We start from the raw sequence: 15,803 nt of genomic DNA on the forward strand, positions 1-15,803 counted from the left end.
CGAGTGTAATTTCCTGATGGTGACAATGAAAATGAGACGGGTCAGTCTGCCTGACAGGAATGCATATTTTTTTACCCTCGAACTCAGACAGCAGATCAATTACCGCGATGGAAAAGTCACGACGACAGGTTTTTATGACATTGAAACTGTCAATAAAATGTCAGTGAAATGCTGCACAGGGTCATATTTAAAACGTCAATGCTCATGATGGCATGCATGCAGTGAAGCAGAAGGAAAGTAAATTGTTTGGTAGTAAAGTTAGAATGTTACAGTTACGTTACGTGATGCAGTTACGTTTCACATTAATTTGCATTTGCATGGATTTTACTTACAAAGTTCGAATATATTTGTTTTTGCAGTCAATGTAACATGGATGTGATGGAAGTGAATGAAGGTGATTCAGAGATTACCGATATAATTTGAATCTCAAGATCGGAAATACATTTTTCCTTCCACATCAGACAGTATATTTTTCACTTTTCTACCTTTTTCTATCTAAGATCTTCTGAGATATGATGAATAAAATAATACACACACACACACACACACACACACACAAAAACAGATCACAGTACGGTCCCATTTTCACTCCATTCCAGTGATTTGGTTAGCACAGCATGGCAGCACTGCTTTAGACAACAATTAATTCCTAGTTTGTTTTTCTCATATCGCCAAAAATATCTCAGATGTTCTGGTTTGAATTCTCGATTAATGAGCTCACACTGTAGCTTCTGACTGTCAAGGCGCGGGCTGAGTGTTCACGTTGTACCCGTGAAGAGACAACAACATCAACAACAAACCCCGGCAGCTCCTGCGCTCTGTCGGCCGTCTTTGGTCGGTTGTCAATAAAGATTTGTTTGAGAGGTTTCGTTGTGTCAGATGGCAAATGGCCGGCAGAGGCAGTTTCAGCGAACATCAGCTACACTCTTGTGCCGCTACCATTTGATAGATCGGTGCTTTGTTGCCCTGTTTGTCACCCGTGAATCTCCACAACTTCAACTTTAGACGTCATGGGAACAAATAATCCTCAACCCCCTCAGTCCCCAGCTGGTTACACTGCATAGATAACGATGCCTGGTGAATTTCAAGCACCGCCCAACTCTGCAATGAGTCACGCAGCTCGTAAATCAGAATGAAAGAAATGCAGTAAAATCAAACAGCAAACGGTCTGTCCAAAGACCTTTTCACAAAGGCTCATATATGTGTGTGTGTGTGTGTGTGTGTGTGTGTGTGTGTGTGTGTGTGTGTGTGTGTGTGTGTGTGTGTGTGTGTGTGTGTGTGTGTGTGTGTGTGTGTGTGTGTGTACACTTTTTCCCCATTGATGATCAACCTCCCCGTACGGACATGCTCAACATGCTCCACATTCTCATGATTTTTGTCTTCGAGACAGTCCACTGTCTGACTGGGCCTCTGATGGGAACAGCAGCTCTGGGGAGGATGCGCAGGATTTCTGAAAGCTGGCATGGAATTCTTCTTCTTCTCCTTTTTTTTGCCTCATTATGCCGGACATCTGCAGAACGTCTTTGTAGGGGGAAACACGCCTCGACACAGTAGGAGACATTTTACAAGAGAAGTTCAGGGGCCCTAATTAGAAGTTGAAACATCACTTTCCTCCACCTGTGTCGCAGCTCTGCCTCTGTTCTCTTCTCTCGCGGTGCGTTGGAGGGGGAAACTCAGGCCAGGAAACCCTCCAGTAGAGGCGAGACATCTACAGATCTGCCGCCGATTTGCAAAGCAGGGCGACGTCGGCTTGAAAAGCGCAGCGCTGAACCGATGGCTTGTGCACCGCGGCGGGCCGAGCCAATAGACACCAGTCATCCCAGAAATAAATTATCTTGAATAGTCGGGGCCTGTTTTGTCATCTCAAGTTTCATTTATGTTATCTGCATCCAGGAATATTTTCGGCAGATGACCTGGCCGCGCTCCCAGTATTATGAGTCTCTCTCTAACATGTGTTCACTCACTCAGAAGTCTCTGTGCGCGAGCGCTGTTGGGTTAGCCGCTGCTGTAAATCTGTTTTTTTGGGGGGGGTTTTCTTTTTGCTGCCATTAGTGATAACCCCTCCCCCACTCCTCTTCTGAAGGGCTGGGGAGTGATAAAGCTGTTTTGGTGTCTGAGTGAGCGCTGCCAGATCCTGCTGATGACAGCATCAAGGTTAACTCCCCGCTGCGCGGACGAGCACGTGTTCTGGATGCGCTGAGAAACACACGCACGCACACTGGCACACGCACATAGTTTGATTCACATTCTCTTCCGGCCCGCATCATGTGTGAGCCATTAAAATCTTCTAATGCTAATTAGTGTCAGATATGAAAGGAGGGTACGTGCAATGCGTGGATGAAACAATATATGTAGGCATATATATAGTTCTAAGTTATTATGACGTAAATCTTTCAAGTCATTAGAGCCCACGTCACTCCCTCAAAGATTGAATTTTCGACTGAACATCAAACACAAGTTGTTGCTTCCACTTTGTTCATTACTTTGATTAAATCTCCTTATGAGTTTTTTGATTACTTGTGAGTATTTTTCAACTCCACTGTGTGTGTGTGTGTGTGTGTGTGTGTGCGCAGTGGTTATCTACATTGACTTGCATTGTAAGTGATGTAGTTTCTGGCCATTTTCCCTCGGCTTTTGACTTTCATCTTTCTTTCATTTTGCTGGTCTGTCACTTCATTTGATGTTTCGGTCTCACAGCTGCAACGTTTTTACATTATGGTGGAAATATCATTGGTCTCGCCACGGAAATGCACCAGCACCAGACAGTATGGAAGCTACAGCTAGTGAAGTTGTTGCACGAGTTGCACTGCTTTGCCTTCTACTTATTTAGTCTTGCTTCATTGTGCTGCATCAAATGGTTTTGTTGGGTGTTTTTAAATGAGAAGGAAATCATCTAGGCTGAAAGTTGAGTTTACAATTTCCATCTGATAAAGAGTGTTTTTTTTGTCTTTAACTTCAAGGGAACAGTTTGTGCAGTCTGCATTAGAGCCACTCACTAACAAAAGTAAATGGGACATTGAGACATCCGTCTGATTATGCGGCTCATGTTTACTGTACTGCACAGTAGATTTGTTCCCGACCACTTCCTGCCTATACGAGCAATCAGCCCCTTCATCCCTCCGTGAACTGTTCGAGCTTTTACTCCCAGCGTGGCCAGACGGCAACAAAGGAAGACGGAATCGCATTCAATCAGCTGTTAAACTGTAATTAGTTGATCCGCTGGAAGTGTGTTTGTACTTACTGGTGCGGAACAGCTGGTGTTCTCCGCCCTGTCTTCTCCGTCTCCATTCCACGCCACCAGCATCGTCCTATAGATTGAGGAGGTCCCCCCATCCCCTCCCCACCACCACCCACCAATCCCACCACCACCCCGCCACTCCCACATCTGGCCCCGTTGTGTTGAACCTCCCAGTTCGTTGTCCTGATAAGCCCCAGTGATGGATTCAGGGTGTCACCAATCAGAGCCGTTGCCTATCCATTACAGCACGGAGCGCCTTTCATGTGGCGGCCCTGTATGTATGTGCCTTTGCTGCAAGCCTATACGTGTGTGTGTGTGTGTGTGTGTGTGTGTGTGTGTGTGTGTGTGTGTGTGTGTGTGTGTGTGTGTGTGTGTGTGTGTGTGTGTGTGTGTGTGTGTGTGTGTGTTCTCTGGCAAAAGGCAAAGTGTTGCACTTTTGGGTGTCTGAGAGAGTGAGGTGATTTTGTGTGATGAGCTCCTTTTCAAGAGGAAAATCGCGAGTGGGGGAAGAAAACCCACCGGAGGAGGGTGTAGGGAGGCGGTTACGAGAGACAGATGGATTGAGGCGAAGCTCGGAGATGAACAAGGCAGCCTGAGACTGAAGCTTGTTTAGACGGCAGCAGCAACCGCGGGTCATGATCCTTCATTTTCCTCCAGGTCCTTTGGGTCACCTTTGCTTTGCTCCTTCCACATCACAAACATTTGGCGAATTGCGCAAAGCAAACAGCTTGGATGTACCGTATATAAGTAGCTTGTCAGCTAATTAGCTAGTTTGTTTACGCAATCAAACGATTGTTTCCACTGTTTTTTACAAACAAATTGAAAATGTGCTTTTCAAACGTAGCAGTTAGTGAAGAATCAGTGGCTGAAAAAAATAACATCAGTTTTACTGCAATCAGTTTCCATCAGTTAGTAACTATCCAACCTGTCCTGAAATGAGTGTGTCATACAAGAGGTGTGTAGCATATTCATGTGAATAAATAGAAGTATCCATTTTAATTTCATTTTTTTGGTTAGTTGAGAAGAAAAAAAAATGTGTTGCGTGATGTTGAAGATTTTATATATTCAGGAAAACAAACCATTTCTGCCTCCACATCCTACACATTAAATCAAAATCACCTCGGCTTTAACTGTCGCTCGCCCCATCCTGAGGAATATTTGCTAGCTTTGTCGCAGTTGTGTTTTGTTTTGTTGTGTTTCTTTTCCTGGGCAGCTAGTGTGAACTCCACACAGTCAAGTAGAGATGACGGATGATTGGAGAAACGAGATCAGGTCAGAAAGCTGGAAAACTAAAACAGTTAAAGATGCCATAAAACTGCACTGATTAGGGAAACTAGGTGGTTGGTTAAAATATCTTTGGGTTGGTTTCTGGCTACCACCAGCCTCTTTCTCTCGCTCATTTAACCCACCGCTTTCATAAAGATTAGGTGGACTAATTTTGACGCTGTGTAAAGAGTTTCTTTTCTTATTTACCTCACCGTGTTTTCACTTGTCTCAAGATTCTTTATCATGCTGCAGCAGAATCAACTGGTGAGCAGTTCCTGGGCTTGTGTTCAATAAGACGGCATATTTGCAGGAATTAACCGGTATCCTTCTCTCTCTGTGCTCAGGAGCTTCAGTCCTTGGAGTCGTGCTGTCCGCCTTAATTTCTCAAACAGTGAAACGTTCTACAGCAGCGAAATAACTCAAAGGGATTTAACCGCACTGGCTAGTTGTCAAGGCCCCAAGAAGCTCATAAAGCCCTACATAATAGGAAGCCCTCCTCTCTCCTCCCCCCCCCGATCCACAACACACGAGAAAGATATAAGACCCCCGATGGAAAATTCAAGACCCCCATAAAGTTGCGATGTGAGAGTTGCTCGTTTGTAATTAAAAAAAAAGGCTATTGGCTGAAGTCAAGGAAAGGTTTAGTAAAATGTTGGGCCCTTTTGATTCCTGCTGCCTGTTATGTTGTCCAGGCAAGAAGGGAAGCTAGCAGTCGGCTGTTTGTGCCTCTTACAGATCAGATAAATACCACGTCACACGAAAGTCGTGTAAAGCTCCCCAAAATGTAAAAATAGCACATTCTCTTTCAGTTACACCTCGTTAAAACTGGCTTGGACCTCATTTGGACTGAGATCACGTGACTGTGAAGGTCACTGGAGGAGAGTGAGGTCACTGTCGTGCTCAGGAAACCGGTTTAAGAGTTTGTGACCTGCTGGAAGTAGGTACGCACTGGAAGACAAGGGCCATAATGGTACCAAAGGGGCCCAAACTGTGTCAGTAAAATCTCAGAGAAACCACAGCACTGGCACCAGCTGCCTGAAATGTTGGCGCAAGCCAGGACGAAGGCAACAAGTTCTGGCCCTGCCATCCAGACGTCTTTTCTTCAGTTCATTTCCAAATCTTCTGTTGTCCAATTTTGGTGAGTTAGGGTGAGTTGGTAGCTTGAGTCTTCTGTTCCTAGCCGACCGGACTGATACCCAGTTCGACGGGTTGCACGCATAGAGCAGAATCTTCAGCAGAAGCATTTTGACAGGGAGGCTCCTGCTGCTCACTTGATATTTGATCTTTTTCAGACTCTAAATGTGTGTGTGAAAACCACAGTAGATAGCCGTCTATGAAACATTCACACCACCAACGACCACCACGTTCAAAAGTCACCTCAATCTCCTTCCCTCCTCATTCTGATGCTCCCTGTGAACCCCAGCACTGATTTTCTGGCAGGCGTAGATGAACAGGTTTACCAGACAAAGTAGCCAGCGAGTGCATTTATTGTTTCTTCCCATCCAGCTCTTAATTTTAAAGCTCCCACCCATGTTAACTAGCCCAAATGCGCCGTGGGGTTGCAACCTTTTTAACACACAGTGGTTCTGATGCAGCTGCTTGTTACCAGGAGAGACCTGGCAGGGACCCGGCGTTTCGACCACCAGCTGTGTCAAAGTCTAGTAAAATGCCCGGTGCTGGCTTTTACACATTGATGTACAGCTTCCGTTTCAGCAGTGAGAAGGGGCTTTTCGAGGGGTCGAGGATGTTTTTGTAGAGGGGCTATAGTCACCATACACACATGTGCGTGCGTGCGTGCGCGCGTGCGCACACGCACACACACACACACACACACACACACACACACACGCACACACGCACGCATGCATGCACGCACAAAGCCACAGACTGTAGCCAAGGATGAGGCTCTCAAGACATGGGCGGTGCATTGACTTCTATAGAAGTGAGTTCATTCCTATGGCATGGAGTTCAGTGCTGGCGTACAGCGCAATGTTTGATTTGCATGTCAGAATTTTGCAGTAAAACGCCGCCCTGGAGCACCATAAAGTCAAGCTCCTGCTTTCCTTATTATTGCCCTTCAGCCAATTAAGTAAAAACAATGCAGCTCCCTCTTTGTTTTTAATAATGAGTTGATTTTTTTTTTTTAGACTCAGGCTCATGTTGTGTTTTTCATTTTCCCATGTTGTTGGACGGCAACAGAAATGCAATTAAAGTCATTGTTTCATTAGGGCATGTTGCGGTGAGCAGGAATTAAAAAATGCCAAAACACACACAGCAACAGTCCATGCCACTTATTTTATTTATATATATATATATATATATATATATATATATATATATATATGTATATATATATATATATATATATATATATATATATATACATATATATTTTTTTTTATTCCTTGTCTCGCTGATACACACACACAAACACGCACACACACGCAAATATACACACACAATTAGGACTCAAAGCACCAGCAATTAGAACCTAATCAAAGTTTCCGTCATGCTTGTCAACAATCTTTTCCACGTACATTTATTTCCTTCGTTTATCTCTTACATGCTTCGATGATCACCTCATTTTCCAGAGCTGTTCTTTGTTTTTCTCTCTGTCTTTCCAGATTTTTTTTCTCTCTTTTACGCAGCTAACCCACCATTCACCTCTAAAAGGTGTTTTGCATTTGAAAAGACCACCTATGGGTACTGTAGGGAGCAGATTGTTTATGAATATTAATTGTTGATTTTTTTTTTTTATATGAATAGTTCATGTACGCCTCCTGTTCTGCAGTTTCAAGCAAAGCAACACTGCTGAGATGTTTGACGATATTTTGCATTTGCTAACGTAGCTACATAGCTACTATTTCACTGCTCACTGTTTTGAGAGTACAGCGGAAGATACTAGTTGGGTTTGCTAGACAGAATAAGGTTTAACTTTATAAAACATTTGTGAATTAAGCGCCAAGTCAAACAAAAAAATGACGCTAGCTTGCAGCTAGTTAGCTAGCCCTGTGAAAATGCATTGATAATGCAATGGGAATTCAAATAAATCAGTGGAGAGTTTTGTGGAAATAAAATTACTTCGCAATTTTTTATGTTCCCGGCGTGCCTGTCTTGCCTCTTTTTGCCTTGCGCAGTTTCACTGTATCTCTGGTGACCTCAGAGATTGATGAGATAAACATTTGGTTCCAACCCTGCCGCCCCCACTCCCTCTGAACCCAAAATCTAACCGGCGTCCTGTCATGTCCCTTCTTCTGAACCCACACGCTGGTTCAACAATGTAGCCGCCCAGAAATTGTCACCCGTATCGAGCCGTCAGTATCCGGTCCGTTCTGCGAGGGTATCGGATGGTAATCAGCACGGAGGCTCATTGTTGGAGCCGTTGCCCGCTCCCCTCAGACGTCACCACAGCATGCCATCACGATTAGTTCTGGTACAGTTCCAGGTGACCCCCATTGTCACCAGTCATCAATGTCTTACAAATGGCTGCAATAGAGGAAACAATGTTCATTTACAGAGTTTAATGATATACAGATTTTCTGATCTGTATTTTTCATCCAGTAGAAAAACTTTGTATCATTAGTTACCCGTAAAGTCTGTAGTACTCCAGTACGCAGCATGTTTAGCCCTCTGCGTGCCTCCAAAACAATCAGTTTCAGCTTCTGCTAAAACTTGTAGTCCATTGGATCCTCCATTGTGTTTAAAAGGGAATAAAAAAAGAGGTGTTTTTCAGAGAGCAGAATCCACATCTGGCTGAAGGTGTTGTCCCCAATCTGGGTGAGGTATCAGTGACCTTTGTCAAACTGGCAAATTGAAATATTTGCCTGCTTGATATTTCTTTGAACATTAAACCATTTTGAAAAAAAGAAAAAAACAACCTCCTTCTTATGTTTGCTATTTCCTGTCCGTTAATATCTGGGAGAGGACTTGCTTTTGTCTTACGTGTGTTGGTGAATATTTCTTCCGCCTCAAACCAAGAAACGATAATGGCCATCGTCTCTGGCCTTTGTTCTTGTTACATATCACCAAACCTCTTATCAAGGGAGTGATTACACCTTTTTTGTCATTCCCATTTGTTCATGGAGCTCTATGACCTCACACATCCCAGTATGGCTCCACCCAACTGTCCATAAACAGCTGTGTTGGTGTGCAGATCCTTTCTGATCTCATTCTACGGCTCACATCCTGCTGGTTCACGGAGCACAGCCCAGTTAGGTAAAGCGTCATCTCCTGCTGTGACTGCACTTTGATGACCTGGCCGGGGGCTCGTTATCCCGACTCAACGTGTCTGCTTTGCTGTCTGCAGTGGAAGACAGTCCATCAGAAAAATGTCCTCTCTGTCCTATACGTGTTTCTAAGGTTTTCACAGTCGTGTGATTGATGCAGGGGCTGATGTCTTTTTCAGATGTGATGATGTGCTATTTGCTCACAGTGGTCCCACTCTCCACACTCTGACACTCGCTCCTCCCTTTTTTCCTTTATTGTTTGCGCTGTCAAGATAGCTTGCACGTTGTTGCACCTCATAAGGACAAATTAAACATCCTCATTATGCCTTTGCCAGGAATACCAGTGTATGCCCACATTTTTGCCTTCCTACTCACAACACACCCAACAAGGTGGCCTTGCCCACCGGGGCCATTGGTGCTACTCTGCATCCTTTCGAAGATGCAATGTCTGTTGTGGCCATTATTTCATTTCTCAAAATGCTTTCTTTTGTTTTCTTCCATTTTGTTTAAACATTTCTATAGGTTATAATTGCTGTTCTGATGGAGAAGAGAATTGGTGTGGAAACCCATCAGGTTCTCTGACAAAGTTTCCAGGTGTCACCTCCAGAACACCATCATCTTTTCACTTGAATATCTTCTCAAAAGAGAAGACGTGTCACAATTTTATTCAGGACAGATTAAAGGCATCAAGTTGAAGCTCACTTGTTTGTTCTTGTAGTTTAAAGGTTTTACAACTACATCCGTGCGGTTTTGATGCTTGAGTTGGACCCATTGTAGCTTTAAAAAATCTGTTTGATGCTGATTGATGCACGTTTATGCATGTGTGTGTAATTAAAATTAAAATCAATATGTAATTTAGCACTTTTTTCCACAAAAAAAAAGCTTCTGCCATTGAAACCATTGAAAAATGGAAGAGTGCAATCATACCACATGTCCACTGTCACCTTTCACCTTGGCTCCCAATGTTTCCATGGCGAGGTGCTGATACCTCACTTTTTGTTCTTGCAACGAAGGTGCTGCATCTTGTTTCCGCTGCTGGGAACACTGAAGGGGTTTTCTTCGTACGTGACAAAAGCCTTTGATTGATTCCGTTTTAGCATATGAGAACTCAAACTGTGGATTCAAGGGAAGAATCTACAGCTCTCAGGTGACCAGTTACCATAGGTTTTCTTTTATCGCTGTGATAACCTGAAACTGCGGTTCAATCCAAAGGTCTCCTCTCGGGGATGCAGCTGGAAAGCTGCGGCCTATCAGCAGTCGCACAGTTGCGGAGTGAGTCTTGGCCACAGCCCTGTCTCGTGCTCGAAAACAGCCTCCGATGAATATGAAAACATTGCGTTGCCTAACACGTAATCTACATCACAGGAAAGTGGTGTTTGGTCCTTTGACGCCGTGACATCAGTGTTTCCCTTCGACCTTTGTCAGATGCCAACGCTGAGGCCTCTGGGGGATACCCGGCGTCTTAATTTTCGTCTTACTCACGAGAAAAAAAGTGAAATGATGTGGAACGTTATGTGTTTATTGGTTCTGATGGTTGCAACAGATGCTCCTCTTGAAGGGACACCAAAAACTCAATTTTGCAATATTCAAACTTTTTCTTTGTCAACTCCCCAGATGTTGAGCAAGGTCTGCAGGCTTTGGAGAAGCATCAGAGTTTATAGGAGAAATGCAATGAAAAGATGAATACGGGCAATGTTTGTGATGATGCACTTGATTAGATTCCTTGATTAGATTTTAAGCAGTGGCTTATGCCCATTTTATAACATGACATAACATGACATGATTAATTTAGACATTCAAAATTGGTTATGTCTTGTCAGTTGATGGCTGAATTATTAGTTAAAGGCCCAGGGTGTTAAACTCAGTTTCGTGCCAATATATCCCAGACAAATATTATATATTACATAATTGCACAGAGGGCCTTTAAGACTTGTTGATCACTCGCATCTGGATTGAACAATGTCTAGTTTGTGAGTCCTAAGGTTGCTTAACTAATCACATTTGAGTAGATCTTTGTTAGGTGTTATATAGGTTGACACTTTCAGAAGATAAACAAGGTTCATGTGATGATTTACTTTGTTCGCTGGCTGTGAGCTTATCACAGCTTTCCTGCATGACCACTGTGCACACACTGCCAGGAGTTGAGGCCAAGCTGAAGCTAATTCGTGAACCACTGGTTGAAGTTGCTCCCCCGTACGCAGAGGTGCTGTCCAGAAGAACTTCAGAGGCCGTCTTCATGCCTCGGTTAGACCTTGACTGAACTGATTTTTTAGTCTTCAAGGGGAACTTTGGTTGTTTCTGGGACTCTTTGAGCCTTCATTTTTTATTAAATTTTTTTTTCTCAGTTATGTTAAAACAAAACTTGTTTAGACTAGATTTAAATTGAAATTTTGCCCTTCTGTTGAAAAAGGGACAAAAAGGGTGTATTAGCCAGGCTTTCCAGCTTGACCACTGCCTCCTCTGCCAAGTTCAATGTTGAGCCAAGTTGACGCTAATTTAATAACTTATCACTGGCTGAAGTTCTGCCCTCGTACGCACAGAGTGTAAATCACAAAACACCCAAAACACAAGTTGAGCTTGTGCAAATCTTTTCCCGTCCCAACAGGGTTTTATCGGAGCAAAAGCAGCACCTCCTCTTTTGCCTCCTGAAGTTTCTTCTGCTCCAGAATCGTCACTGTTTTCTGCAGCCCCCACCCAAACAACCAACCGCCTCCCACAGTGCCTCACCCCCTACAGCTACCAGCTGACAGGGGGGAGAGGAGGGGCCAGAAATTGGAAGCAGGGGGAAGAAAACAAGACTTCTGAAAACAAACACAAGTCCTGTTTTCTTGGCGCTCGTCTCTTAACCCTTTAACTGACTCCAGTGATATAATAAAAACATTGCAAATTTTTTTTTTTTTTTTTACTTAGCATTTTTGTTTTTATTGCAAATACATATACAAAAGATTCTTTAAAGACAGTACAAATACATGGCGAGATCAAAATAGAAAGGAAAAAAGTTCTTTGATACTGAGGAGAGAGCGATGACACCTGGGGAGCAGTGAGAGAAGATGGTTCCTCTGACCATCATATGACCAAAAAAGTGTTTGTTTTTTTAAAGAAGAAGTTTATAAAAGAAATGACAATGTCCAGTCCTAAAAACTTGCAAAAAAAAACAACAACCAAAAAAAATACATACACATTTTGTTGGAAAGTCCAGCTCGAAAAAGCAAATACATATTTCAAATAGACATTTACATAAGATAAATAATAAAAAAGACGATTACAGCGTGTACCATTTTTGTTTAAGTACCCTTTTGGGTTGAGATTTATTTTTATAAAAAAAAATAATAATAAAAAAAAGGAAGGGTAGCTATGCTGTCTACGTCGCAAAGGGACATTTCATTAGTTAAGAATGACACAACATAATTACTTTGCAATAAAATTAAAGCTAATAAATAAATAAAGTTTTTAAACTGGAATTGATCTGAAGGTCAGGGGTTGGGGGGTGGGGTGTGGGAGTCAGCACAGACGGGGGGAGTGTGGACAGAGGGAGGTGGTGGTGGGGGTCGTCCAAGGGGTCAAAGGTGACTTCCTGTAGCTGTCAAACACACCCAGTTGGACGCTAAACGTAATCTCAGCTGTGGCCACTGCGCACGCACACACACGCACACACACACACACACGCACACGCACACGCACACGCACACGCACACGCACACACACGCACACACGCACATCCATACCCACACAAATTGTAAAATACTAAGGCACAAAGTGTGGACAGGGCTGCAACAGGAGGAAAAGGACGGGAACGCTGTGCTGAACACCAAAAGTAGATGAAACTGCTTTCTGGTGTGTAACCCCTCCAAACATTAAAATAAAATAAAATAATAAAACTGCATCACCTCGGCTGCTCAGCTGCTAGACCTGTTTTGATATATAAAGTTTTACCTCTATAGCTACAGGTACAATATAATTGCCAAGAATCCCCTCCCTGCCGCCCTCTCATCCTTACAGGTTAACTGCCAGCATGTGGAGGGGCACAAAAAACAAAAACAAGACAAAATAAACAAACGCATAAAGGAAACATACGCGGTACCTACGGCAAAGTCAACAATCAGTAAGTCCTCACAGAGGATTTTTTTTTTCCCAAAGTCTTTTCGTCTCTCTAAAAATATATTTATAGTTTCTATCAAGGTACGACTTTTAAAAACAGACAAACAAACAAACAGAAAACAAAGGGAAATAAGAAAAAAGGCACGACGTGAGCCAATCACCAGTCCAGCTTCTGATCTTCCTCGAATTCAAGTGTCCGATTCAGGGAGCAGCTCCGGAGGAAGGGAGCAGTGTGTGTGTGTGTGTGTGGCTGTACATGTCACGGTGGCGCTGGTTTTGTGTGTGTGTGTGTGTGTGTGTATGTGTTGGTTGGGTGTGTGTGTGTGTGTGTGTGTGTGTGTGTATCCTCAGGGCCTGGTGAGCTGGGTATAAACGGGGGCCTGCTCCCCCCAGTGCTGCGGGCTGCTCTGGGGGATGGACGGCACCCCCGAGTTGTCGGTGATGGGCGTGTACATGGGCCTCTGGCTGGCGCCGCCCATGTAGCTGAAAGTCGAGTATAGCCCCGAGCTCTGCCCCGCCCCCGCGTGGCTGCTGTAATAGGAGGGGGTGGTGCTGGCGGAGGCGGCGGCGGCGGTGCTGCCGCCCGCCTGGTGCTCGGCATAGTCGTACTGCTGCTGCTGCTGCTGCTGCGCCCTGGAGAGGGTCGGGTAGGCGGAGGAGGCGCTGTAGTGCTGCAGGTTGAAGGGGCTGAAGGGCACGTGCTGCGGGGAGCCCTGCTGCTGCTGCTGCTGTTGTTGCTGCTGCGGCTGCTGCTGCTGCTGCTGCTGCTGCTGCTGCTCGCTGTAGTGACTGGGGCTCAGCTGCTCCGTCTTGATCTGGGTCCGGTGCTGGGCCCCCTCCGAGCCCCCCAGGGTGGTGAGGGTGTGCGGCTGCTGTCCCTGCTGGCTCTTGCCGGCCATCCACGCCGCCTGCGGGCTGACCGGCCCGCCGCCGATGCCGTAGGCGCCGCCGTAGCCGACGGGGGCGGCGTTGGCCGAGCCCGGGTGGCCGTTGGGCGGCAGGTACTGGTCGAACTCGTTGACGTCGAAGGTCTCGATGTGGGAGATGACGTCGCTGCTCAGCTCGCCGATGTCCACGTCGCGGAAGTCGATATTGAGCTGACGCCCGCCGGGGCCGTCGGCCAGCGCGCGCAGGCCGCCCTCGCGCTTCAGGTCCACCTTGACCGAGCTCACGTCTGTCTTCGGGGTGGTGGGCGGCGTCGGGGGACCCTGGGAGCCTGGGGACCGAGAGGGAAGCAAAGAAAATCACATTACTTTTGAATTCTTTGCTGTATTTTCGCTTTTCCTCCCCCCCCCCCCCTCAATTTATCTGATTGATTCCTTTTTAAAAATAAAATTTCAAAAATAAATATATTCTTTCGGCTCTGCTCAGCAATCTTCTGCTCACCTGCGTGCTCACCTGGAGAGTGCACCTCTCCCATGCTGGAGGCCGGGGAGTCGGCCTGCTGCAGGGCCTTGAAGATGGCGTTCGGGGAGATGTGCGTGGTCTCGCTGCCGTCCTCGGACTCGCTCTGGCTGTTCTTCACCGACTTCCTCCGCCGCGGCTGGTACTTGTAGTCCGGGTGATCCTTCTTGTGCTGCACCCGCAGCCGCTCCGCCTCCTCCACGAACGGCCGCTTCTCGCCCTCGTTGAGAAGTCTGGGAGGATTCGATGAGAGTTTTATTTCTGTTTTTCATCACTCAAGTTTTTTTATTTATTTTTTTTTTTATTTGTTTCTTTTTGCCATGCACGTACGAGAGAAGCGTCATAAAGCAAACTACCACAATGCAGACGACAAGCCCGAACTCACCTCCACAGCTTCCCCAGAGTCTTGCTGAGCTCCGCGTTGTGCAGGTGCGGGTACTGGTCCGCCAGCTTCCTGCGCGCCGCCTGCGCCCACACCATGAAGGCGTTCATCGGCCTCTTGACGTGCGGCTTGTTCTTGGAGGAGCCGTTGACGCGCACGGGCATCGGCACCAGCGTCCAGTCGTAGCCCTTCAGCACCTGGGAGACGGCGTCGCGGATGCACGCGGGGAACTTCTCGTCCTCGTCCTTCTTCAGCTCTCCGTCCGCCCGCAGGAGCCCGTTCTCGGACGGCCGGGTGTTCTCGGTGTCGGAGCCCGAGCCGGACGGGCAGGGGGAGCCCGCGGAGTCCTCGGACATGCTCGGGCTCGGGGCGTCAGAGAGACACTTGTCTTGTTCGTCCGTCATCTTCAGGTAGGGGTCGAGGAGATTCATACGAGAAACGGAGTCGGTACCAAGTTACGCGCGAAACGGGGGGAAGTGACTTTCTGATTTAGTTTTCTTCTTCTTCTTCTTCTTCTTCTTCAGCAGCCCTGATTCGACTTCAGTCCGCCCGATGTTAAGTTCGGTCGGCTAAGCCGTCAAAGCTGGTTCTCCTCTGCCGCGGCGCGTGGAGCAGAGTGTCTGGGCGCACGAGACGCGCACACCCTCCAGATGGATTAGGTATGCAGGTATTTTCTTCAAGCGAGTCTACGCGTGAAAAATAAAATGAGTGATGACACTAAAAAAAAAAAAATCAATACTGATTAAAAATAAAATAAAATAAAAAGCCAGCCGGGAAAGAGTTTGTTCTCAGCTCTGCAGGGCGAAAGTGTGAAGTAGTGCTCCTCTCTCACTCTCTCTCACTCTCTTTCTCTCTCCGGTCTCCAAGTAGAATCCCCAGAACGCGCGAGTGCTTTGAACTGCAGCTGCGCCTCGCGCAGCTTTATAACGGCGTGAGCACGCTGCACGCCAGCGTCGGCGTCTGATTGGGTAACAGCACGTGACGCCAACTGGAGGAATTTGATCCTGTTTTCTCCCCCCTTTCTCCCGCCGCCTCCTCTCTGCAACACACACACACACACACACACACACACACACACACACACACACACACACACACACACACATACAGAGACACACACGCAGTTGTGTGGTTAGTTTTACGAGGTAAAATTATGAACAAAAGTATAAATATTTATTTCGTTTATTTA

The 15,803-nt window shown here is 45.9% G+C and overlaps 1 protein-coding gene across 3 annotated transcripts; it reads right to left on the reverse strand.

Annotated features, from left to right (window-relative positions):
• Positions 1 to 11,813: 11,813 nt before the first annotated feature.
• LOC142893801 (transcription factor Sox-9-B-like) lies at positions 11,814 to 15,507 on the reverse strand. Of its 3 annotated transcripts, XR_012927748.1 has the most exons (4): positions 14,618 to 15,507; positions 14,215 to 14,465; positions 12,406 to 14,044; positions 11,814 to 12,359 (listed from the first exon to the last, which is right to left on the reverse strand). XR_012927748.1 is itself a non-coding variant. In XM_076034703.1 (3 exons), the coding sequence occupies exons 1-3, from the start codon at positions 15,043 to 15,045 to the stop codon at positions 13,176 to 13,178; spliced, it is 1,536 nt and encodes a 511-aa protein (XP_075890818.1). In that variant the 5' UTR covers positions 15,046 to 15,507; the 3' UTR covers positions 11,814 to 13,175. The 3 variants fall into 3 exon arrangements, 2 of the variants coding, with proteins under 2 accessions (XP_075890818.1, XP_075890817.1); XM_076034703.1 differs by having other exon boundaries at positions 11,814 to 14,044; positions 14,227 to 14,465; XM_076034702.1 differs by having other exon boundaries at positions 11,814 to 14,044.
• Between the last annotated feature and the right edge of the window lie 296 nt (positions 15,508 to 15,803).

The sequence above is a fragment of the Nelusetta ayraudi genome, unplaced genomic scaffold (genome assembly GCF_046127955.1).
Source record: "Nelusetta ayraudi isolate G7.1 ecotype Tasmania unplaced genomic scaffold, CSIRO-AGI_Nayr_v1 ptg000042l, whole genome shotgun sequence".
NCBI classification, from domain to species: Eukaryota; Metazoa; Chordata; class Actinopteri; order Tetraodontiformes; family Monacanthidae; genus Nelusetta; species Nelusetta ayraudi.